The sequence below is a fragment of the Epinephelus moara genome, chromosome 6 (genome assembly GCF_006386435.1).
Source record: "Epinephelus moara isolate mb chromosome 6, YSFRI_EMoa_1.0, whole genome shotgun sequence".
NCBI classification, from domain to species: Eukaryota; Metazoa; Chordata; class Actinopteri; order Perciformes; family Serranidae; genus Epinephelus; species Epinephelus moara.
Genome location: NC_065511.1, coordinates 21,754,490 through 21,779,699, shown reverse-complemented (window position 1 = coordinate 21,779,699; position 25,210 = coordinate 21,754,490). Strand labels below are relative to the sequence as shown.

General features: G+C 39.3%; 1 protein-coding gene across 1 annotated transcript; it reads left to right on the top strand.

Moving 5' to 3' along the window:
* The first annotated feature begins 10,562 nt into the window (after positions 1 to 10,562).
* On the top strand, positions 10,563 to 22,687 carry zbtb32 (zinc finger and BTB domain containing 32). The gene is made up of 5 exons (XM_050046802.1): positions 10,563 to 10,641; positions 13,560 to 14,618; positions 15,597 to 15,706; positions 19,648 to 19,815; positions 21,169 to 22,687. Exons 2-5 carry the CDS (start codon positions 13,591 to 13,593, stop codon positions 21,396 to 21,398), a joined length of 1,536 nt encoding a protein of 511 aa, XP_049902759.1. The 5' UTR covers positions 10,563 to 10,641; positions 13,560 to 13,590; the 3' UTR covers positions 21,399 to 22,687.
* The last annotated feature ends 2,523 nt before the right edge of the window (positions 22,688 to 25,210 follow it).

The window sequence follows — 25,210 nt, the reverse complement described above, 5'->3', positions numbered from 1 at the left end:
TTCTGTCTGTCTGATTTCAATTTTACTGCATTGATTCTAGGGATGTTGATAGCATCATTGAGAGAGCTGTTCTTCATTTTCATTCAGACCTTTAACCAAAGACATGCTCCACAAATAAGCAGACAGATATTCCTATTTGGCAAAATGTTCTCTGTTGTGTAACTGTATTTGCAAGCAATCTGAGAAATTAAAACTGATCAAGCTAATTAATAGTGTAATAAAAAAAATGAATGACCCATAAAACACTGTGTCTGTGCTTTTTGAATAACCTCTTGACGTAGATTTTGTCTCTCACACTGTGGTCAAAACAAGGTCAAGGAAACTTAATTCGGTCATCCGCTTCACAGAGGCAAGATGCTTGACGATTGATCGTGATGTAACATGTATAATGAACCCCATGATGTAAAAGTCACATTCAAGAGAAGGGGAAACTGTCTGACTAACTCATAGTGGAAAATTAGGTTTTGTCTTTCCCTGCATCTCCTCAGTTGTGTTCTTGAGAAAAAGAAACCCAAAGTACACTCACTTGATACATTACAATATGGAAGTCCATTTCTGACAATGTGATGAAAAAAAAAACAAAAAAACTCTGTTAGTCATTACAATGAGAAACTTTCCCAAAATCATGAGTTAGTATCTTAAAGTGAGCGACTGTCTCAAAATAATGACTTGGGATCTCGTAATAATTATAATAATGATAACAAAAAATGAGGAACTTTATCAAAATAACGGCTTGTCACAATAATGAGTTAGTAACTCTGGCTATCTTAAAATAATAGTTGAGTATCTCAAAACAATGGACGAGTATCTCAAAATAGTGAGTGCCTCAAAATAATGGGTTAAAATCTCAAATAATGGGTGAGTGTCAAAATATTGATTGAGTACTTCAAAATAGTGATTTAGTATCTTAAAATAATGGGCAAGTATCTCAAAATAGTGATTTAGTATCTTAAAATAATGGGCAAGTATCTCAAAATAGTGAGTGTGTATTTCAAAATAGTGGGTGAGTATTTCGAAATAGTGATTTAGTATCTTAAAATAATGGGCAAGTATCTCAAAATAGTGAGTGTGTATTTCAAAATAGTGGGTGAGTACTTCAAAATAGTGATTTAGTATCTTAAAATAATGGGCAAGTATCTCAAAATAGTGAGTGTGTATTTCAAAATAGTGGGTGAGTATTTCGAAATAGTGGGTGAAAATCTCAAATAATGGGTGGGTATCTCAGAAAAGTGAGGTGGTATCTCAAAATAATGGGTGAGTGCCTCAAAATAGTGATTTATTATTTTAAAATAATGGGCGAGTTTCTCAAAATATTGAGTGAGTGCCTCAAAATAGTGAGGTGGTATCTCAAAATAATGGGCAAATATCTTAAATAATAGGTGAGTATCTCAAAATAGTGAGTTGGTATCTCAAATTAATGGGTGGGTTTCTCAAAAATATTGAGTGAGCGCCTCAAAATAATGGGTAAAAATCTCAAAATAATGGGTGAGTATGTCAAAATATTGGTTGAGTATTTCAAAATAGTGATTTAGTATGTTAAAATAATAGCCAAGTTTCTCAAAATATTGAGTGAGTGCCTCACAATAATGGGTGAAAATCTCAAATAATGGGTGAGTGTCTCAAAATAGTGAGGTTGTATCTCAAAATAATGGGCAAATATCTCAAATAATGGGCAAGTATCTCAAAATAGTGAGTTGGTATCTCAAATTAATGGGTGGGTTTCTCAAAAATATTGAGTGAAGGCCTCAAAATAATGGGTGAGTATGTCAAAATATTGGTTGAGTATTTCAAAATTGTGATTTAGTATCTTAAAATAATGGACGAGTTTCTCAAAATATTGAGTGAGTGCCTCAAAATAATGGGTGAAAATCTCAAATAATGGGTGGGTATCTCAAAATAGTGAGTTAGTATCTTAAAATAATGGGCGAGTATCTCAAGATATTGAGTGAGTGCCTCAAAATAATGAGCAAATATCTCAAACTAATGAGTATTTCAAAGTAATGACTTAGTATTTTATAATAGCAAGTTAATATCTCAAACTAATAAGTCTCCAAAAAATGCTAATAATATAGCAATATAATAATAATGACTTAGTATCACTTTTCATTATATCTCAATTAGAGATATTACTTTTTTCTTATTTGCCTGAGCACATGTGTCCATTCACTTTTGTGAGAGAAGATTTTTGCTGTGCTGAGAAGGTGACAATGAAGATCAAGTGGATGCCTAGATCAATCAAGTAGATTGATTGATCTAGGCCAGGGGTAGGCAACCTGTGGCTCCGGAGCCACATGTGGCTCTTTAGCCCCTGTCCAGTGGCTCCTTGAGCCTTTGAGAAAAGAAGTCTATGGAAATTCATTCTATGAATCCAAATGTTGCTGAACCTCGATAGCAGTGGCTGGTTAGCTATGGATGCCAAATCCAAAAAAGTAAATTGAATAAAATAGAGAATGTAGTAGTGCGTCGACAAATTTGTTTGCTCTCACTGTCAGCTCTGCAAAATTTAAGTACCAGATAATCATAAATAGTGCCCTGCACAGTTTCCATCTTGTGGTAAAACATATTAACAAATGCTTATTTAGACCATAAGTATATGCTAATTTAGACTGAATAGGCTATTTACCTTGATTATAAGGCTCAAACATGTTTTGCGGCTCCACGCAGATTTTTTCAAATTATTTTTGGTCAAAAATGGCTCTTTTAATGGCAAAGGTTGCAGACCCCTGATCTAGGCAATCAAGAAAAACTGTAAGTCAGTATTTTGAGAACATTTATTATTTTGAGTAGCTTCATTGGCAAAAATGGGTTTCCATACATTACAAGTGGTTTCAGGACTAAATGCCTAAATAAGTTTACAGCAGTGCACAAGGTGGGATTTGACAGCAATAATGATGTAACAGACTCAAGTGCTACTTCCCTGTGTCAGGCATTGACGTAATACAAACAGATTTGATAGTAAAACTTGCTGTGAGATAAAAATCTTAAACAAGATTTTGGTCAGGTGTAAGATAAGATTTTCTCTCAGTTCTCAGTATAGAGTTTCAGTGAATACTGAGGCCACAGTTTCATTTCTGTGGGCCCAAAATTGCTGCTCACTTCCTATGGAAAAGCTACATGCGATGTGTATCACCTCATTAACAAACAGCCGTTATTACCGAACAGCTCCAGAGACGTACTGCACCGCTAATTATTCATGATAATCTCCAAATCATTGCAACATTGTTAGTAACTGATGAGTGTTTTCCTTTGATGTAGTGCGATGAGTAATGATATACTGTAGCTGTTGGGGTTCATTTCCTGTCATTTCTAAGCAAATGACTGCTTTAATCAAATGATATTTCTGTAATGTACGCTGTGATAAACATCAATAAACACCAGACCCGTCGTAAAAACCAACTGATTAGCTGCCTTGACACAGTTCTCAAGCACCAATTCACCTGACAGTCACAAGCGTGGGTAGGCCTCACACTTCCTTCACCCACAAATTACAAAGAAGCGTCAAAGCCCCAGCCCCTAGCCCTGCACAGGTTCACTTCTTTCCAAACCACAACACTGACGGGTAGTCCTGCTTACCAGATTACTGTGAAAAGGCTCTGTGGCTGTACAGTGACAGTTTGCCATTGATGCCTCCAGCGCACACCAGTCATCTTGGTAGCGGTTCCTCTGAAGTCGACTGCTCTCATACCGCCACTGTGGTAATGTAAGACGACTCATATTAACCTTGACTTTTATCACGTCGCAGTCTGAGTGTGCGTTTTGTTTAGCTCAGTAACACTTTGATTCATTCAACAAAACAACAATATGAAACCCCTTAGTATGCAGAGATTAAAAGGCTCGGTAGGTAGATCAAAGGTGAAGTTGCTTACTCTGTGAATTAAAAGATAAAATTAATTAACATCATATGAGAAGTGTCGGCGCTGAGGGACACGCGGATGTAGAATGTGCACAGACGCGCATTTACCTCAAATAACCCACACAGTTAGACACCTTGGTGAGTCAGCATTGATGCAGGGTCTGATGGTGATTGTTAAACTGACAGTGAGGGGATAGCAGGTGCTGAGGAGCACAGTGTGGGGGACTGACAGTCTTGATATTACTGGAAGGTGAAGCCCTTTGCATCAGCCATAGCTGTCTCCTGCCCATATAGCGCAAGGTGACATTTAAGTGTTGGTATAATGCTAATTTCTGTGAGAGGAACAGATGAGATCAGACTGTCCAGTGGTTTGAGCAATACTTGATGGTAACTGTTTGCACAGACAAAGGTATGTGAAGTAGCCCCTAAATGTCAGCATGCGCACACACACACACACACACACACACACACACACACACACACACACACACACACACACACAGATTAAATTATCATGGATGGTCAGTAACGTATAGCTATTGAAATAAGGACATTCACTGAAAACTGAATAAAAACTTAGGAAAGGAAAAAAAATCTATAAATAAAGTCAAAAAATGTCACCTAATGTCAACATGGCAAACCTGTGATCACAGAAATTCTAACAAAACCCCCTTGCGTTTAACACTTCATGCATGTCCCATAACCACATTGGTCACAAGTGTTAAGGACGCTACCTGTGTTAAACTGCCACATATTTGGAATGTAGTTCTCACTTAAAGATGCAACTTGGAGTGAGGTTTGCGGCCACTCAGGATGCCAAATATTTTCCTATACGTATGTGTAAGGTTTGGCAGTCTGTCAGTATCTTTGCTCACTTTACTCATGACACAAAAACATCACTGCACATGAAAAAAGGAGGGCAGCACACCAAATTTAGTCTTAATCTTGAATATATGTTTCAATACGTGATATGGTTATGGCTAAAACATTTCTGGACATAAAATGTTATTGTAAGTGACTGGCATAATTACTTTGGTGTACCAGTACAGTATGTACCAATGTAGGTAATGGGGAACAAGATATGAAGTTATGGAATAAGGTGGTAACAATTCAGGATCTTACAAAGAGCTTATACTGTAGTTACATTTAAACTACTGGGTAACTATTCTGTCATTACAGGGCATGTGACTGAGCAAATATCTGGACGTTTCAGGGGAGATGGAGTGATAACTTCTGCATCACTTAATATACGTGATGTGATTTCATTTAAAAATGACCTTATGACCAACAAACAGGCAAACTACTTGTTCTTGTATAATTTTGGGGTACTTAAAAATAACAAGACTACAAGGTACATTTATGTGATTATTTGGGAGCAAAGATCCAGGGGACTGTATCAGCTGTTGTTCATTTTACCAACCGTTATTACTTGGCGCTCATTTACAGCCTTGTGACATAATTCTCCCACCGTACATGCCACTTGCATTTTGGTGTTCTAACAGTAACATGAGGTTAGGAGGCCCCGAGGTAGGCCCAGGATACGCTGGAAGGATTACATATCTCATCTGGCCTGGGAACACCTTGGGGTCCGCCAGGAGGAGCTGGAAAACATTGCTGGGTAAAGGAATGTCTGGGGTGCTTTGCTTGGCCTGCTGCCCCTGTGACTCGGCCCAAGATAAGCAGATGAAAGCAGATGCCCCGGTAGCTCACCTGGTAGAGAGTGCACACTAAGGTCCCGTTTATACGACAACGATTTCAATTGAAAATGGTAAACTTTAGTTGCGTTTTGGCCGATCGTTTACACGACAGCGGTGTTTTGGGTGCCTGAAAACGCAAAGTTTTAAAAACGATTCCAGAGTGTAATGCAACCCCATGCAACTGCAATATGCAGTTCCTCTGAAAACGGAGACTTTTCGGACATGCGCATTACGGTTCCAGTCACTAGGCATGCACGAGAAAGTCAACCATCACAACAACAATGCCGAGCTCTGTTTGTGCTGCTCACCCTGTTGATTTGAAGTCAAGTGTAGATCTGTTACTGTAGCAACTCCACCTCGTCGTCCATCCAGACAAAGTTATGTGTGCATGCTTTCGCCATTGTGTCTTCTTTGTTTTGGTTTGTAATCACCGCGTTGTAGAGGAAGGCGCTTCAGCCAAGGCGCATGGCGTCATGCCGTGGTGTTGCTTTGCAAATTTACACTGCCACTCATTGGCCTGGCGTGCATACTACAGCATTTCCAGTAGATTTTGCGGCTCCGTGTGAACGGGGATCATTTCAATAACGTCGTCATATAAACGCAGAAGTTTTTTAAAACGCAAAGGACAGACTTTTCCGTTTTTAGAGAAACCGTTGTCGTCTAAACAGGGCCTATTTATCAAGGCTGAGTCTTTACCACTGCAGCTCATGTGGAATTCCAGCTTGGGCTTTTGTGGCATATCTCATCTCTCTCCCCTGCCTTTCATGTCTCTCTCCAAACTACAAGGGAGGAACAATGGGGGAACTTACAGCACCTTAGATTGCAGCCTAAAGCGTCCCAATTAGCCTAAAATTCTGAGGTCATACTGTTTAAAAGCTGAGGACGTAAGTAATTTTAATGGTGAATAACTGACATACTATGTTATTAAAAACATGTCTTCCATTTTCCATTTCTGTTGTTTATTAAGTAAGTACAACGTTTGCAGAGAAAACAGTCTTGTACAAGAATTTTACCCCTATCAGCACTATCTATTCTACAAAGATGGTGTCCAGGAAAAAACATCTACATATAAAGACTACAAACATACCATTATGTGATTAGACAATTGATTAGCTGTATATTTTGGTCAAGCGTAGGCCCATATAATTTGTGTGGATACCCAAAGAAGCAATGAGGAAAAGGATAGCTCATGTGTTGGCAACTATATTTTCTATTAATGCAACTGACTCCTTCAGTGTATTAGCCTTTACAGTTATGAAAAAAATAAAGCGTACAGAATTTATTACACACGGTTACAGTAGTTGAGAGAAACCCAGAGTATAGTGAGTGTGGTGTTGTCAAGCTGACTTAATGCTGTCTTTTCCCCAGCACACTCACACATATCATGAATATTTCTATAGTAACTAGACCTAGATAGATAGATGTAGAACATAATTCAGACAACTTCAGAAGAAGAGCTGAATCAATATTAGATCACTTTTTTAAAGAGCATAATGCTGACATGAGTGTACATTTGGTTAGAACTGTGAATCTTAAATATTAGTACTCCCTAATAAATTCTGTCTTAATGGCACTGCTGTCTCTGAATTATATGTTGAGCTAGCTGTGTTGACTGTATTTTAACGGTAATTTTTGAATTGTAACGATTAAATATCACCCTCTTTGACACTATTTGTGTTCACTGCCACCATAAGAAAATCTGTACTGTGATTTATTGTACCAATAATTTGTAACAGACCTGCAGAGAACAAAAGTCAAAGAAATAAATAGCCCAATTATGCATATTTTCAACAGTAAAAACCAAACGTTGTTGTGAACTAATGGCACCTAAGAGCAATCTATTTCCTGCATAATTGTCTGATAACATCTAGCTGATTAAGTTGGGTTTTAGATGTTTCCATTTCTCTGGAACAACACTTTACTGGGCAGTGTTTTCCTTCTTAATCAGTCTGGTTGACCTGAGCACAGCTTTTGTTTAGGCCAACCTTAACCTACACGAGTTCAACCCTGATAAACTAGATCAGTGTTCAAAATAACATGGACTCACAGTATTGTCAAATCAGGAGTAATATAAGATTTTGTTAAGCACCAATCTACATTATGTTTCTGAGTTAGCATCTGTAAATTTGTCTTTTTTTTCACAGCTATGCTGATGACACTCAGCTTTATATTTACCTGAAATATTTACCTCACAAAACTGAGATAATTTTTGAGAACTGAGTGATTATTCAGCTGAAAAAAGGTGCTTTCACAATGTTGACTGTGAACCACCTTTGTTAAATTGTTACTTTGATAACCTGACACCCATCAACCAGTAACTAACCAGTTAATTTGTAAGAAAAAAATGCAAAATTAAGTGATGAACAAGAGATGCTGGGGCCTGACATTAACGCATACCCAGGGCAAGTAAACTGTGTTTGAGAAAGTGGAATGCCTGATGCAGTTGTCTGATTGGACGGATAAATGTGAATGCTATCTGCGTTCAGTATCACTGAAGATGAGCTTTTCCAGCTGAGCTGCTTGTGCCAGCGTGTCTCACCACCAAAAATTGAAGCGGACTGAAAAAATTGACATGCTGGACACAAGAGAGGTTAAATCTAAGGTCAATGATGTCATATACGACATAGCGTTAATAATGTTAAATATATCTGAAGCTGCATGCGAGAGGCTTACTTTTTATTTTTGCTCAAAAGCTAATGTTAACTGTTGTGACGTTCAAATGTGGGCTCTGATACTATCATTTCCCATTTAGAAGCTTTGTAATCGAGCCTTGAACTGCCACGTCTTTTTTGAAACTTTTTAAAATGAATCCATGATGATAAATCCAGCACTGAATGTCATCAGTGATTATTCATCCATTTTGATAACAGTTATTGTTGTTGTTATCCACCCACTAGCCGTCCATGATGTCGACCAATCAGAGGCTGCCTTTCAGACTGTATGGCAGCTCTGGTCTCAATGAACAGCATGTAAAAAGGTCTGCACACTGTAGCTCCCTTGAGTGCAATTTTTTTTAGCACATCCACAGATTGGGTGGAGGAGCTTTGATGTTAAATACGCTGCACAATGGAATAACAAGCAATGATAACAACTGTCCAAATCTCTGCTGATTTTATTTGTTTTAATTAGCCTACATTTTCCATTTTGGACAAATACGTTTGGCTATTGGGCAAGTAAAGGGCAAGTGGCTGAAATGTGCTGGGTTATCGTCATCCCCTCCCACAGAACTCTGTGTTTGTGTGTGTGTGTGCACAAATTAAGCTACAGGCTGACTTGCGTAACCAGTCAAAAATATTCTCAGGGTTTAACCAATTAATGGTTGACTGTGACATCCCTACCTTGGCCCTACCCTACCGTGGTCAAACAATAAAATGTGACCACATTACACAGTACTATCTTCCTTCTGCTGCTCCCCAGTTCATACCAGATGTGACTTCAAAGGGCTTTTGCCATGTGATATTACATGGGCTTACACTCCTATTAATCAGATTTCATTGCGTCAGAAAATTGCCATCTGCTCCCCAATTGCAATTTACTGGCAACACTTTATCACAGCTGTTAAAAAAAAAAGGTCAGAGCAGAGAGCACTAGCTGTGTGGGTTATTCAGTTTTTGTTTTAGTTTGTGATCAACATATTTATTTCTACACTTACTCTACTTGCTACTGTAAATGTTTCTCTCATTATGACATTTGGGAGTTTCTCAGTTGCTTAAAAGTTTCATGATTGTCCTCCGCCCTTTTCATTTATTGTTTGTTTCATAGTGGGACAACATTTTGGCCCATTAGTGCAGGAAAACTTCATAACAACCTGCATAACATAGACTCTAGCCAACACCACAACCAATAATCGCTGTCTTTTAGCTCTGTTTTGGCCTCAACCATCTCCTTAGGAATTTATCTGTCTCTTTTGCTCCTAAGTACTCCACTATGTTCACCAACTACATGCTAACTGTGTCTGTCAGCTGGATTATACAAATACATTCAGCAAATTTTCAAAATAATTGCATATATATCCACATATTATATCAAATTATATTACTTTGTATTTAAATTTTGAAAAACATAGAAGAAAAAGGCAAAAGAAGATGAAATAAGATATAAATATCACAAAAAAAGTGCCTCCAAAACTTGACTAACTCTTCAAATATCCCAAAATAGGCTGCTAATCAAAGCTAGTTCAATAATACTGCATACACCTTTCACTGCTTGATTATTAATGAATATTAAAGACAAACAAAGGAGTCTTCATGTACACGACCATCGAGGTCTGCTAAACTGACCGGCTCTCTACAGTTGGCCTATTTTTACAGGTTTTCACACCGACATCTGACATATCGAAAGGACAAAGCAGATATTTCTATTTAGAGGGTGCAGGTTTCAGTCAGGCCTAGCCTAGCATGCCAGTACCACTGGGCTTTTGTCTCTATGTTTCCTGCCAAAGATCACAGTCTTTGAAGTGGTTTTTGTCTCAGAACAGAGCAGCCTATTGAAGTAGTGACCAGCAAGTGAAGCTGGAGGGGAGGAAATCATGTACAGCATACAGGTATACAGCATCAGTAGGGCACGCAACTATCCCTCTAACCACTGCCCCTGTTTCTCTGTCTTTCTCAATCACACACACACACACACACACACACACACACACACACACACACACACACACACGCACAGTTTAATAATGTTTCAGTTTTAGAAAATGAGTTACTGCTATTGTTAATTCTGTTTAGTTTGTAGTTTGCATGCAGTACCAATATACGTTGTCTGCCCTCTTCAATAATTAAAGAATATTAAATAGTAAAACTGCCTCAATGCTTTAAGTAAAATAAACAAAACAAAATAATCAAAAGAATTGGTTTACTTTGGAGAAAGTCACCATCTTTTATCACTAAAAATAAATTTAGCACCATAATCAATGAACCAATAAGGGACAGAGATAAGTTGAAGAGGAGGGACTGTAAAGACAAAGGAGGAAATCACCCTGTCCCTCACCAAAACCTGTACCCAGACAGACATGTCACTCTACAAGTCACTTCACAGTCATGATGCGAGGTAGCTCAGCATTGTCGAGGGAGAACATTCACTAAACGTCGGGTAAGTGCCTCATTCACACAGCTTGCTGCTTCTTAAGTTTCCGAAACATGAAACCACAGGCAGATAAACTTTAACACTGCTCATCTTTGGTCTTTTTTAGCTCTTTTCTGTGATCTACTACAAACACAGCCTAGTGTAGTGTGCCGCTATTGATCTTCTGTTGCCCGTGGAGGCTGAAACTTCAGGTTTCTCAGTCCTTTACTTGCGAGCTGTGGGGAGGCTTGCTGTCAAGTTCATGTCCTGTCAAAGGATGTGTAAATCTGAGGTTTCCCCCCCACCGTGTAAGCACTGAGATAGTACCGTGACTGCAAGGAGCTCAAAGACCTGCTAACTATGTCATAACTCTGCAAGAGTGCATTGTAGATTTGAGGAGCATCAGGGGGAATTTTATTATTGCACAAGCCAGTTTATAACAAAATCAAATGCTGTCTAAAGAGAGAAAAGATAGAGGCAAGGTTTGCAGGGGCTTAAAGCATAAAAAACACGACACAGTACGATAACAGTAAGGCCAGCGGCTTCAAGAGAACACTACTGTATGCTTTACTTGGACGCATAATCGAAAATTATGCACGACAGGTGCATCACAATAGAGTAGGAAGACGGCCGCAATATTTGAAAATACAATCCGACAAACAGTTGACGAAGTTTATGGACTGGCGCTCCACTCGCCACCAAAAGACAGCAACATTTCTGAGCTGTCTGCCAATGAAAAGAGAATATCCTTATGAAGATTAAAGGTCTGTATATTACACAACACAATAAACTACTGCAAAATGTCCTTGTGCACACATTAACGTGTTGTTTACTGAAGTTGCTTTAAAGTTATTCACCCTAAAATACACTGTAGAAGGCCGCATAAATCCACCCGCAATATTACCATCGTCACACACTTCTGTGACTACCCCAGTAATATAATTATACCACCATATATTACATATATTATCATAATTACTATTATTATAATCGCTGTTGTTTTTATTACTGTTGTTTTTTTAATTATTATTATTATGAAAAAGGAAATTCATGTGTATTAAAATGACTGCTATGAAATATCCATGACTGCATACTGTACAGAAGAAATTTAAATTGGACATTAAAAAAATATATGGGGGCATCGGTGACTTAGTGGTAGAGCAGGCGCCCCATGTACAAGGCTGTTGCCGCAGCGGCCCAGGTTCAACTCCAGCCTTTGGCCCTTTGCTGCATGTGTCTCCCTCTCTCTCTCTCTCCCCCTTTCACACCTCACTATCCTATCAATTAAAGGCAAAATAATGCCCTAAAAAATATCTTTAAAAAAAAAAAATATATATATACGTCATTTCATAGATTTGTGACTCTGACCTAAGTTGTATGATATAAAAAATTGGCAATATATTATAATTCTGATCAGGCAGTGCTTCTTTGACAGCCGCAAATTCTCAACTGCTTTATATTCATGTACGCAGACGATACAGTAAGCTTCGCTGAACTGATGCATGCTCTATTTGCATGATAATTTCCCTTACGTGCTCTCAACACTGCGCACTTAGCATTACAAATTGTGTAACTGTAATTTCTTTTATTCAAATTAATAAATGAACACTAAAGTGAAACCTTAGGCCTGCTAGACTGTTGTTAAATACAGTAATCTGATACCAAAGCTGTTCCACTGTCACTTTCACTCTCTGCGCTACATACTGTTGTGTTTAAATCATAAATTAAATAATAGAGAGCTGTTTTGAATCACTTCTTTTTGGCGAACATTTTCCAATAACTCAAATTAATTAATGCGATCAAGAGCACAGAGTGTGTGTTTTGGAGAGCGCGCATGCAAAAATGCATACACATTTCAAAAACATTCCAGTAACAAGACAACTAAATGTCATTTCGTTTCACATCTACTTTCCATTTACAGTCAACATCAGACGACCAAATGGGGTTGCAATTGTGCAAAAAAAAAAAAAAAAAAAAAAACCTCTGTAATAGCTCACAGTACTTGTGACCTCCGCTTCAGAAACCAACCGCACACTGTATAATCATAAAAGTTCTTTATAGACTTCAGACTGTGTGAAGATGACAACTTCTCAGGCATCCGGTACTTTCGACACACTCTTCATCCATGCGTTCTCAATTTTAGGTGTAAAATTCCAAATATTTCTGTCATACTTACATATTTGCATGTTCCAACCCCGTGCACTCTTGCATTTGATGTTTATCGTGTCCAAATACAGTCAACCAAATACAGTTATTGATTTTGACGCTCAAACTTTACTCATGTTTACTCTTGTGTACAGTCATTAGTCATGGTTTCATATACTGTTAGGGCTTTGTGGCTTTAGAGTGTGTATGTGAGCGCCGAATATCAAAGCTTTCACAAAACGGAGTACATTTCCACACATCAACCAGACATTTCAGACACGATATGAGACAGTTGTGATTGAGGAAAGTTTTTCACCATATTTGAAACTTTTTGTGTGGATTCCACTGGTTGTAAAGATATAACTACATGGGTGGGTTACTTGCAGTAAAATAAAAGTTAAATTAAAATATATGGAGAGATATAAATACCATACTAAAATATATTTTATAAACTGTCCTGTAAACTATCTAAAAATCAACTTGTTGTAATATAAACAAATGATGAAAGCACCTCGGTACATTCAGCCCCCTCAACTCTCACTGCAGGTAATGCTGTCTGGAAAGGGTGGAAAAAAAACTAACTGTCCAAACCACAGAGAGACATATTATGTGTTAATCATAAACCAATCCCTGCCGTTATTTGCAAACTGACTTTCCTACTCACAATTTAGCATTTCTCGAAATGTCACATATCTGATAACCACCTGACAAATAGATAGCACCAATTTTAATATAGTGTGGGCATTATCTGATGTGATCTCTCTCTGATTATTTTTCTTCCCATGACTTTCTTTTCTCAGACTTTTAATAACATTTCTACAAACCCCAGAAATGATCCGAATCAACAACACCCAATACTTCCACTTCCTGCAGCAGGCAGATGCCTTACGTCGCTCGGGGACGCTCTGCGATGCCATCATTTCTGTAAAAAGTCAAACTTTCAGGGCTCATCGGCTAGTGTTGGCCTGTGCTAGCAGAAGACTAGCGCAGCAGCTAACCCAGGGAGACACGGACAGCCCGGTCCACTGCACGCTGGAGTATTTCTCACCACGCACCTTCCAGCAAGTTCTAGACTTCACATACACACAAACTCTTGAGGTGTCTGAGAACGACCTGCACCTGCTGCTGAGAGCGGCTCAGCTGTTGGAGATGCAGCCGCTGGAGGACCAGTGCCGCAAACAGCTGGACAACCTCGACTACACAGCCAGAGAGGACGGCAAAAGAAGGGAAATCACATGCATCAAAGAAGAAGAAGGAAGTGCAGAGGAGAACGATCAAAAGCAAAAAGGGAGTCCAGTTCAAGAGGAGAAACTCCAAGAGGCTTCTTCCCCTGTGGAGGAGGCGAACGACTGCATTATCATGGAAAACCTCTCGCTCTCTGATCCTGCTAAGAACCCTGACAGTCCGCCATCCCCGAGAAAGAAGCCCAAACTACCCCCTGTGTCAGCACCATCCAGTAACAGAGACAGTGTTATCACGAGGCCTGCCAGCAGCAGTTCCTCCTTCTCCTCTCCCTGGACTTTCCCTCCAAACATGTGGAGCTCAGTGAGCACCCTGAGGCAGATAGCGGAGAACTATTCAAGCTTAATTGCAGCTCATCCCCTTCAGTCCCCAAACCAGTCCTCTGTAGCATACCCATTCTCCCTCTCCGCCCCCCACATGTTCCCCCTGTTCAGCTCACGTTTTCAGACCCCTGTCCACAGCTCCGTAATGGGCTACTCTGGCTTTTATCCACGTTACACACAAAACCTTTACGCCGGGTCTACGGGGATGGGGAGCATAATCAAGCAGAGCCTGTTGAAAAGAAAAAAACCCAGCCAGAGAGTGTTTACTGGGGCCGCTCAAACCAGCGAGCCGAGGTAAGTCAGCGTTCGGACATGATTTCGGAAACTTTTTTTTTCAGTTGTTGTCTCCTTATTTTTCCTCTCACAGTCATTTAGAATCCCCTAATTTGCTCAGTTGTTCCCTTGCGACAGCTATGGTACCTGACTCACTGCTGTTTGTCTGTGATCGAGCCTCCTGCACTTTCCAACTAGAGCAGTTTCACCTGTTAACCCTTCACTACCTGTCCTACTTTGTCTTTTTCCTCCTTTTTTTTTTTGAGAAATCATAATCCCAGTTTTCAAAACAATCCCAGCACAAGAGCAAAAGACATTCAATTTAATTTTACTATAAAGATAATTATAAGTTTTAATGTTTTTTGCTGGATTAAAACAAACATACTTAGCTCTAATTCTGAATGAATGTACCGCTCCCCTGTTGTGATACTACTAGATAAGAGCGAAACCCTCTTGACTTTGTTTTTTGGCTGATTTACCACCTTTTGTCAAGTCTATACGTCGTGTACAGTGTTCCACACAGTGTAACTACTAAGCGTGTTAAGGGGAGCCCCCTAAATTTCTCCCCTCCTTTGCAGAATTCAAGATTTTCCACCCACTGAAACACGGTTTCAGTGTTTAGACTGGCCCCGTCTGTACCACAAGAAATTGTTCAAAACATTTTTGTGTGTTTGTGTGTAGGGGTAAAGGGCTATTTTTCGGTGTCTCTTCATCATTCTGCTCTTTCTACTGTCACATTATATGAAAGTTAAAGGCGCTTATATGCAGAATGAGCGCTATAAATATCTTGTGGTCGTGGATGGAGAGGAAGGAAAGGGTGTTAAAGGATGTAATCTCTGATAACACATAATGCTGAAAATTTGCAGACAGACACATTTTTCTCACGAGAATTTTGCTTGCTGTATAACTCTCCAGTGACATATCCCTTTGGAGCACAAACAAAAAGTATTTTCAGAATTGTTTTTGCAACTGTTGCATCAGAAAATGTATTTTCCATAGGTACCATGAGGTGCCCAAAGCCAGCAGAGAGAGAGTTAAAGACTGCCAACACTGCAGTGCAAGCCCCCGTGGTGATCCAGTGCTGCGGGAGTCAGCCTCCACACCACCAGGTAATGATATGATTATAACACGCAGTATACTGTTTTTTCATGATCACAACATATTGAACACACTGACATTACTACACAGCACGATCAAAGCTGTTGCAGTGCTTGTAGAGCCAATCAAATTAACACACAGTAAGACAGTTCTTGTCGTGACCCCTAACCTCGGCAGCTCCAGCTACGTCGCTACGTAATGGAAAGTGATAAAGAGAGTTGTGGTTTTGAGAGCATGGTGCAGCAGGAGCAGGAGTGTGGTTACTAGATACAGCTAGATATATGCAGTACAGTATGCAGTGCATTGCAACAGTGGTTTGTCCTGTACCAAACAAAAATCATACATATTAATTTATCTTAATTAAGGACTGTAATAGGAATGTAAGGCACTGCAATACACACAAAAAACAACAGAGTGTGTGTGTGTGTACGTGCATGTGCGAGTATGATAGTTCGTCTTGTACAATCAAGCTGATTAACATATTTTATCTGACGGAACATTATGTTCATACTTGAAGAGATTAGGCTTTGGTAAAACTGTGCTTTAGTGTCTGCAGTGTCTTAACTTAGGAAAAGTAATACAAGTGCATTATAATACTCAGGCATTGAAAATATGTCTCTCTAATATGTAACTTCATAAAATGTGTAAAAGCATGTAGATGAAAAAGAGTATAAATGAAGCACCTGTGTTCAGTGGTGCTTTGCGGTGTTTCATTATACGGTTTTTATTTGTACCTAAATTTCATTAGTGTGTTAAAAGGGGCAATGTAAATTAAAGCATTATCTATATACGCTGTTAGGTCTTTAAAGTGTGAACTACAGAGAAATATTGGACAGGAAGCATGCTAATGGCAACAGGTCTCAGTAGCTTGTGTTTAGAGTGGTGAGTGTTCAATTGTTGTGGTTTATTCTCTCAATTTCCCTCACTACAGTACACCCCCTACCTATTTCAGCATCCTGTCTATATACTATGAGGCCCAAGTTTTCACTTTAGAAACCCAAAAAAACACATAAGGGAACGAAAGGCTTCAGAGTTGCTGCTTTAACCTCAAAATCACACCTTTGTAATTTTAAAAAGACTTACTAAGATATGTGGCTGTGTTTGAGACACGTGTGCAGTGTGACAGGAAAGTAAGCTTGTACAAACTGAATTTATTGTGTTGCAACAGGATGCTGGTTTAAAAAAGACTTGTACCTCTGAAAGGTGATCAAACTACTATGTATATGACTAATACAGTATTGTTAACCTTGTGAAGTAAACTGTATTTATTAACTGGTATTATGATTAATTACTATTGTGTCAAGGCGTTCAGGGAGTATAATCATCCTGAGTGAAACTGCTACTGTCAGTTTAACCGGGATTGCACTGTTTCATTATTAATCAACCTGCTGATTACTTTTGAAATAAATCGGTTAATGGTTCAGTCTATAAAAGTTAGAGAACAGTGAGAAAGTCCAAGTTTGTTTTATTTAAAGAGCACATATTATAATCCTTTTCAACAAGTTTACATAGGTTATGGAGGTCCCCAAAAACATGTCTTTGAAGTTTGTTGCTAAAAATCCACTCCAGTCCTGAATTTAAGGACACCTATAAACAGCCCTGCACAAAAAGCACCGTTTCTGTGTCTGTAGCTTTAAATGCAAATGTCAAATGACAAAGACGTGGCCGGTGTTACAGGCACTTTAGTTAAACCGTACGAATCTGACCCAGACGGAGAGGCTTCTGTCCCCTTGAGTCTATAATTAGTCTATAACTGAAACTAATGTTAGCCACGCTAGCTACCATGCTAACATCACAGTCAACGGGCCGCCACGTTATACACAATAAAACAATAGAAAACGGACAAACTTACAGCTCCCATGTTTGAAGTTGGGTCACGGACAGTCGGCACAGATCCGTGCTTTATCTTGAGAAATGAACTGAATCCTGCTTTGTACTGGCTCTCGTTGAGAAAGCAGTCCGAGGTAAAATGGTTAGCACACACATACAATACTTGAGCAGTTGTTGTGGGTATATTCCCATTAAAAACAAAATGAATCCACTGGGTCCTCAGATCCTCAGACGCGTGTTCTGTGTGTGTTCGTTTGTGCAGCCAAAAACAGAGCAACTGCCGTGCTTTGCGTGTCATTTTGACATCTTTGCGTTTTGGAGGGAATGAAAGAGGTCGGCAGCAGTTATCCTGATTTAATGGGTGGAACAAACATCTAAACACCAATGAAATGCAGGGAAAAGAGAGAGCATGGACTTGGGGTTTGTAGACAGGCTGGGGACACATATTTTTGTTAGAAACCCATGGTAAAGTGCATTTTGCATAATATGTACCCTTTAACCAGCAGTCAAAAACCCAAAGATAAAATTTGCTATCATACAAAAGAAGAAAAGCATCAAACAAGAGGAGCTGGAACTACAGACTAAAACCATTAATAATTATCGAATCATTTGCCAATTAATTTTCTTGATTAATCTACTAATCAAGCAGCTCTAAAATGAATTAAGTTCACCTTCTTGCAAGTAATTTGTCCTTTTGGTGGCCTGCAAATCTCACTGCTCTTTAAAGTTATGGTTGGTAACTTATATAAAAATAACTTTGCGTCATATTTGCTGAAACTGTCTCTATATCCATACAGCAGCACTGTACATGAGGCAGTCAGAGAAAAAAAAAACCCTCCTCATTATTGCTTCTAATGTAGTTTAGCAGAAGTTTAGACAGGAAGGATCTCTTTACGCTCTGATTCAGAAATCTGTCTGCCTCATTCCAGTCTCTAATCTATCAGCTGACTACGGGCACTGCTCTAAATGTATCCAACCAGATTTTGCTACGATCTCCTTAAGGCAATCATATCATTGCTGTCAAATTTAAAACCGTTCTACTCCCTGCTGCAATCAGTTGTCATTTAAGGACAAACACATGCAACCCTCCTTCAGCATATCCACTGCCCAGTCCTGAACCTCATCCCATCATCCTCATTGTCCAACATCCCGCTTTTCACCTCCACCACCAGTGTCAGGGGGAATATTCCTAAATTAACCACTGCATCTCTACCCCCTAAACTTTTACACATCATGAATGATGAAAAATGTTTGCTGATTAAAATGGCGTTTGCTGGAATATAGTGCAGTTAATGAAAAGCACTCGTTAGAGCTTAGGAGTCTCGAATGCAGCTGTCAATCATGTCAGTCATTCAGTCAAACTGTTTACACTGATCAGATATAAATCAAGATTCTGTTACTGCATTGCCCTTTTTCTCACCTCAACTGTTTTCAGAAACATATTTTAGTGTACTGTTTAGCCGTACCATGAGAGAGTTTGCCCTAGCCAGTGGCAGGTCGGCAGTGCTTGCAGCTAAACTGTAAAAACAGGTAAAAAACAGGCAATGAACAGAATCTCAAATCATATTTGCTCAGCGCTGCCTCGTCTGACTGCAGTTCATGGGCACTCATTGACATGACTGAGCTGCGTTAGAGACTCCTCGGCTCTGAATGGTTGCTTTCGTTCACATGTGGTGGATACTTGCAAATGTTTTTGTGAAAACTACGAGGAGGCAGAGGAACATAATTTTGTCCACAGATTATCTGTCTCATCATATGCTACTATAGTGACAGTTGTTTAAAATATGACAAAATGTTTTATGAAAGTTACCAACTACAGCTTTTCATGTGTTTTTCTAGGACTAAAGTAGGACATAAACATTATAATTTCTACATAGGGGCAAAAGAAAAAGCATAAGGGCAGAAAACAATACCTGCTCACATCTATTACTGTGTTAAATAGTAGTTAGAATGAAAACGTGGGGGCTTTATACCTTCCTCTACGTCGCTTTGACAGGAGTGTCGGCTGCTGCAGGAGTTGAACCACAACTGAAATATGGTGTTTTTATAAAAAAGAAGGCTCTTCGTTGCCCACCGCAGTGTTCACACCTTGTCCTGTTTCCCTTATTTGTTGTTTTCACAGGTGAGGTGTGTGCAGGGTGTCGGTTCTGCGGAAGAGATGATGTGGTGCAGCATGAACCACAATCCCTTCGACAAGAACACAGAGGAGAAAAACCCTACCAGTGCCAACACTGTCCCAAGAAGTTTAGTCTGAAACACCAACTGGACACACACCATCGAGTTCACACTGGTAAGCACATTGTTAAATCGGCAGTGAAAGACGAAAAGTGCTTCGCCTGATAGCTTCGCAGAAGTTGCTGATAACATATATTTTTTCAGAAACAAAGTTGTAACTCCAGCTCTGTGCCCAGTACTCACTGAGTACGTACATACAACACGTTTGGATCTAAGACTATGAAATATAATTGTAAAATTACAAATAAATCTTAATCCCAACATTCATATATATATATTTCTTGTTGTCCAAAAGTGGAGACAGATAAACTGGGCTGTGTGTGAACTTTGACTATAAGAAGCCAGTGGCATTAAACGACTGAAAAGTATGACACGATCAGTCGGAGGTTGCTTTAACGTCTCTAAAGGCAAACAGATCAGAGACAGGTTCGTTGTTAGTAAGTTTTTTAGCTTATGGGACCATCTCAGCACTTTTGCATGTTTTCACTACGAAACATTACTGATGAACATTTTCCAAAGCAGACCTTTGTGTTATAGATTTTCTTAACCAAGCTTTACTCATTTTAATATCATGAAACACACCTTACAGGAACTTGAAACTTCCGTGAGAGAGAAAATCCACTGAACAGTAATCATGTCAGATGTAATGCTTTTGAAGCTATTATGGTTATTTCTGCGGTGTAATGTAATTCAAAGTGTGCCTTTGCAAATGTGTTATCACACAATGATAGTTGCACAGTATCATCAGTATTCGGCGTGCTACATTACGTATGTTTAGCTAATTATTCTGCAAGTTGGATGTTGTGCAAAGTTAGAATAATTAAAAAACACTGGCTAAAACAAAGCATGTGTTTAAAAAATAAATAGTTAATTAGTTGAAATGTGCTGTTAAACCACAGAAAGGGTGCTAAACAGATACCTTACAAAATAGGTCACTTTTTTCAGAGAGACTGGGTCGGCATTCAAGATAAATTATAAATAAAATTTATTTTTGCCTATTATATTGAATATTTGAATTTGTCCTAAAATTGAAAAATGCTTACCGTATATATATTTCAACTAATATAAACTAATAACTATATTTTTTTCAGACTATCTCTCACACACAATTTTCAAAAGCTCAAGGATTTGCTATTGAATTTTAATGTTACCTGTATTTTGTGTTTCGAATGATAGCTGATAACTATTAATTTTTTAATATCTGTTACATCAATATACAATCATGGATATACATATCTGTAAGTTGTACATAACTGTATACGCAGTTTATGTCTCAACAGGACAGAGAAAGACAGGATAAACTGCAGACAGGTGTCGTCCCTGAATATGAAAATAACAAATGGTCGAACGCCTAAAGTTATATAAGCCCTCTGTCATGTAAGCACACCTCTCTTTTCCCCCTTTAAAGGAGAGAAACCCTTCGAGTGTCGTCTCTGTGGTCAGCGCTCACGGGACTACTCAGCCATGATCAAGCACCTGCGGACTCACGGCGGGGCCACGCCCTACCAGTGCACCGTGTGCCTGGAGTTCTGCAACAGCCTGGTCGCCATGCAGAGGCACATCAAGAGCCACGCGGTGCAGGATTTCCCTCCCGACTGGAGCATCAACAGCACCTACCTGTACAACTCACACATCTGAGCCTCACATAGACACTGCTGTTGACACAGAGTTCTCATAAGAGTAACTTTAGTTTGTGCCTTCAATGACCTATCAATACATTTCAATAATAGAGCAAAGTGCCTGTGTTGAGGGATAGTGTTAGAAAAGCCAAGAAAGTCCTTTAACACTTACTGCTGTTTTTAAGTTATAACAATACACAACAGGCACAAACTAGAGCTATCACAGGTGTTGCAGTTACATCTAAACTGAAACTGCTTCACATTCACAACTATAGAACAGAGAAATGTGGCACTAATTTCCAATGAAATGTCAGAAAACGTACTGAAAGTGATTTCCATTTCACATTAGGGTCATGTATGTGTATTAAAGCCACATCAACAGGTCCGCCTCGTCAAATGACGCAGGGGCACCTTCCCTCTTACTTTCATAATTATTGGACCGCATGTGTAAACTTTGTAAGTTTGACCTAGGTTTATAGCGCCCTCATGAGGGCAACCACTGGAACAATCAGTGCTTTTTCTGTAGTAGTGCTCACAAATGCATCTCCATGTCGAAATGGGACCAGCGACTGAGAAGTCAGAATCTGTCTGTGTGTCTGCAATAATTCATTACACCATCTAGTAGATTCAAATCTCTATTTCATTATTTAAAATAGTGCCTTTGTCCTGTGTTAGTTTACTCTCAGAGAAAAGCAGAGAGAGAGGGGTGGAAGGGTTCTCCACTGTCAACATGACCTCAAGGCCTGGCACTGCTTATGAGATACAACTCAGCCAAATCCCATTTATTTTACCATTAAAGCATTTTAAGAAGACTGTAGTCATGTAACACTGACAATAAGGAATGTTGTGAACAGCTTATTAAAGTGCTCTGGTTCACGAGATAAGAATAACTGAGCTTTTGCAGGCAGCTACAACAGCTATGCATTTTATTTATTTTTTTTCTTCTTCCATTAGTAGATTTTAGTGTAATTTGTTTACTTTAGTAGATATATTGTCAGCCACTGATGCAGGGCTGGCTTCACTAGTTGCAGTTCAAAGGCTTGGATATACTGAGTAAATACCAAGAGGTATTTTACCTGCCTCTCTGCAAGCACCACACAAGTTATACGACTGTGAAGTTAGGCCAGAAGTCCCCATATCATATGTACAGTATGTAATCATGCACATTGCTTCCCAGAGGGAGCTTTCGGTAGAGCTTTCAAGCCTGTTTCCACTGAAAGCTGTTTGATTTGTACATTATTTTCTCAATATGGGGTATAAGATGAATGTTTGTTTTTCATTTATAGGCTTTAATGGATCAATATGCCGTGTTTTAAACTACTGATGCATTGAATAAACAAGCTTACAGACAACAACTATCTTTGAAATTCTTTGTCATTTGTACAGATAGTGAAAGAGATGTTAATGTTTTAAGGAAATGCTGGGCAAGAGGGGGCAACAAACCACTTTTTTTTAGCATTAAATCTAAGAAAAAGTAATTAAAGTACACTGTTATTACTTTGCTGGTAAAAGAAAAAAAAACTATAGGATTTTAGCTTGACTTTAAAGCTGGGGTAGGATTCTTATTTTGAGGCATTTTTTTGTTCTATTTGTTGAACTTATCTTTACAACCTGAGAGCGATCAATAAATGAAATGTTCTGAAAAAAAAATAAATAAATAAAAAATCCAGTATCTTGGCAGTTGCAGGGCTGAGTTAAGCCCATCTGTCTGTCAGTAAACCAAACAATACAAGTGTTAATAGTTTAGCCTTCTGCTAACCGGAGCCAAAGGCTTATGGCTGCTGCTTCATGTTTACATTTACACAGGCCTAGCTTATGTTAGTTAGAGTCGCGAATCGCACTGTGTCATCAGCCTCACTGCTGCCACAGACCACCTCAGCACTATCTATGGCCACACAAATCGAGCCAGCACAAACCCCAGCTCTGGACGAGTGGACAACTCCTGACCTCCCACCAGATCAGCTAGAAGGTCAGACCTGGCTTCCACTGGCCACCAGCCTGATATTGTGCTGACAGAATTTTAGCCAATACAGCCACTTACCGAAGGTCCGTTTCCTGAGCTGCTGCCCTACAAGAAAGCAGTCCACAACAGGGAGGAGCGAGGCAAAAGGACGGTGGGGTGGCTAACATTAGCTTGCTAATCCTTCTCTCATTTTTGGTCTGATAGAGAGAAAGAGATCAGGACAAGACGGGGCAGAGTGACTGCACCATTCACAACTCCACAATGATGTACGATTATATAAATCATATTATGGGAAGCTCTGGGTTACTACAAGAAGCACGTGTATATGCCTGTGGTCGTGGGGTGGGAGGGACTTAGGACAGAGAGGGGAGAGAGAGGCGAGCTGCCCACACATATCCCCACACATAACAGCATTAATGACTATAAAATCATGAAGTATAAAGTCTAGCCTGACTTCTTACAATGTGAAGAAGATGAAGTGTCTTCTGTGTTTTGCAATTTAAACGAAAACCTTTTCTTTCTTTCTACTGCGGATACAGAAACTGGTTTCCCTCATAAATCCTTTTCATTGCCCTGGCCCAGGAGCAAATGTAATATTGTGACCAGTTTGTTGTCCAGCAGTCTGTGTTGGGGTCCCTGTGTCTACACATGACATGTACAGTACATGACATCTCACAGAGACTGATAATCCACTTTAACAGATAATCCATTTAGCCATCATTGCAGGCATCATGCATCACATCTGATGATTTAAGAGGCCTTTTTCACAGCAGCCATTTTGACTTGTCATAGTCAGAAAAGCACAGGTGCCACTAATAACATTAACCATGGCTCTGTTCTACTCAAGTGTTGCATTAAGCTATGACACTATGCACAATACCAGGAGCTTAAACTGAAGCAGCTATAAATGGAATTGGCCCATAGCTTAACCCCGCCTTGGAAAAGTAATTGTCCAATCATAGCTAAGCAACCAGAAAAGGTCCGTTCTGAGTCCAGACCTTTGAATAGACTGAGTAGAATGAATTGTCTGGCATCATGACATGAAGCAGCGGTTTCTCGGTTGAAAAACAATCCATCCAATGAGCGCCGTGGGAAGATTAACAATAGTCATCAGCGCCACGAACGGAACAAGCGCCGTTGTCATGCTGTTGTCAAGCTGTATGCAGGAACCAAAGATGGGTCGATTTTTTTAACATAAATGGTATGGTATAAATGGTATATCGCCTAACATCACTGTTTTTACTTTGCTACACTCCACTCTTAAAACCCCTGCAACACTGGCATATTGGCATAGCTACACATCAGTGTCAACTTAAGATGACATTTGAGTTTAAATGATGAGATACGTTGATCTCTAGTGATTGGTTAGGGAATCCCCCTCCCCCGCGGAAATCAGACAGAGCGGAGGCAATGTGAGACCAGAAATGGAACTAGGTTGTAAGGAGTTGATGATTCTGTCTGATATGAGGTTTAGATCTCTTCACATGCTGAACTGCTGATCATACGAGGCAATATAAGAGCAATACTAGGTGTCTAGGGAGGATGAAGATTGGTGTCTTATTTTAGCCTTTCCACAACCAAAAAAAACAGAGCAAAAGAATAATGAATGAGTATGAGCATATACACAAAATAACATACTTGATGGTACGGCAAAGGCTGAATCATAGAGAGGGGATACATTTTGTGGCAGACCAAAATGCAGCCTGAGAGAATGTTTATCCCCCTAGAACATAGTTAGTGTGGATTAGTACACCTTACTCTAGGTTCTGAAGGAGCTACGTTTTGAGTGCAACAACCATCAACACAAGAGAATTCAGTTAAGTGCAACTGTAGTTTGCTTATGAATAGCAAAACAATGCAACCTGCAT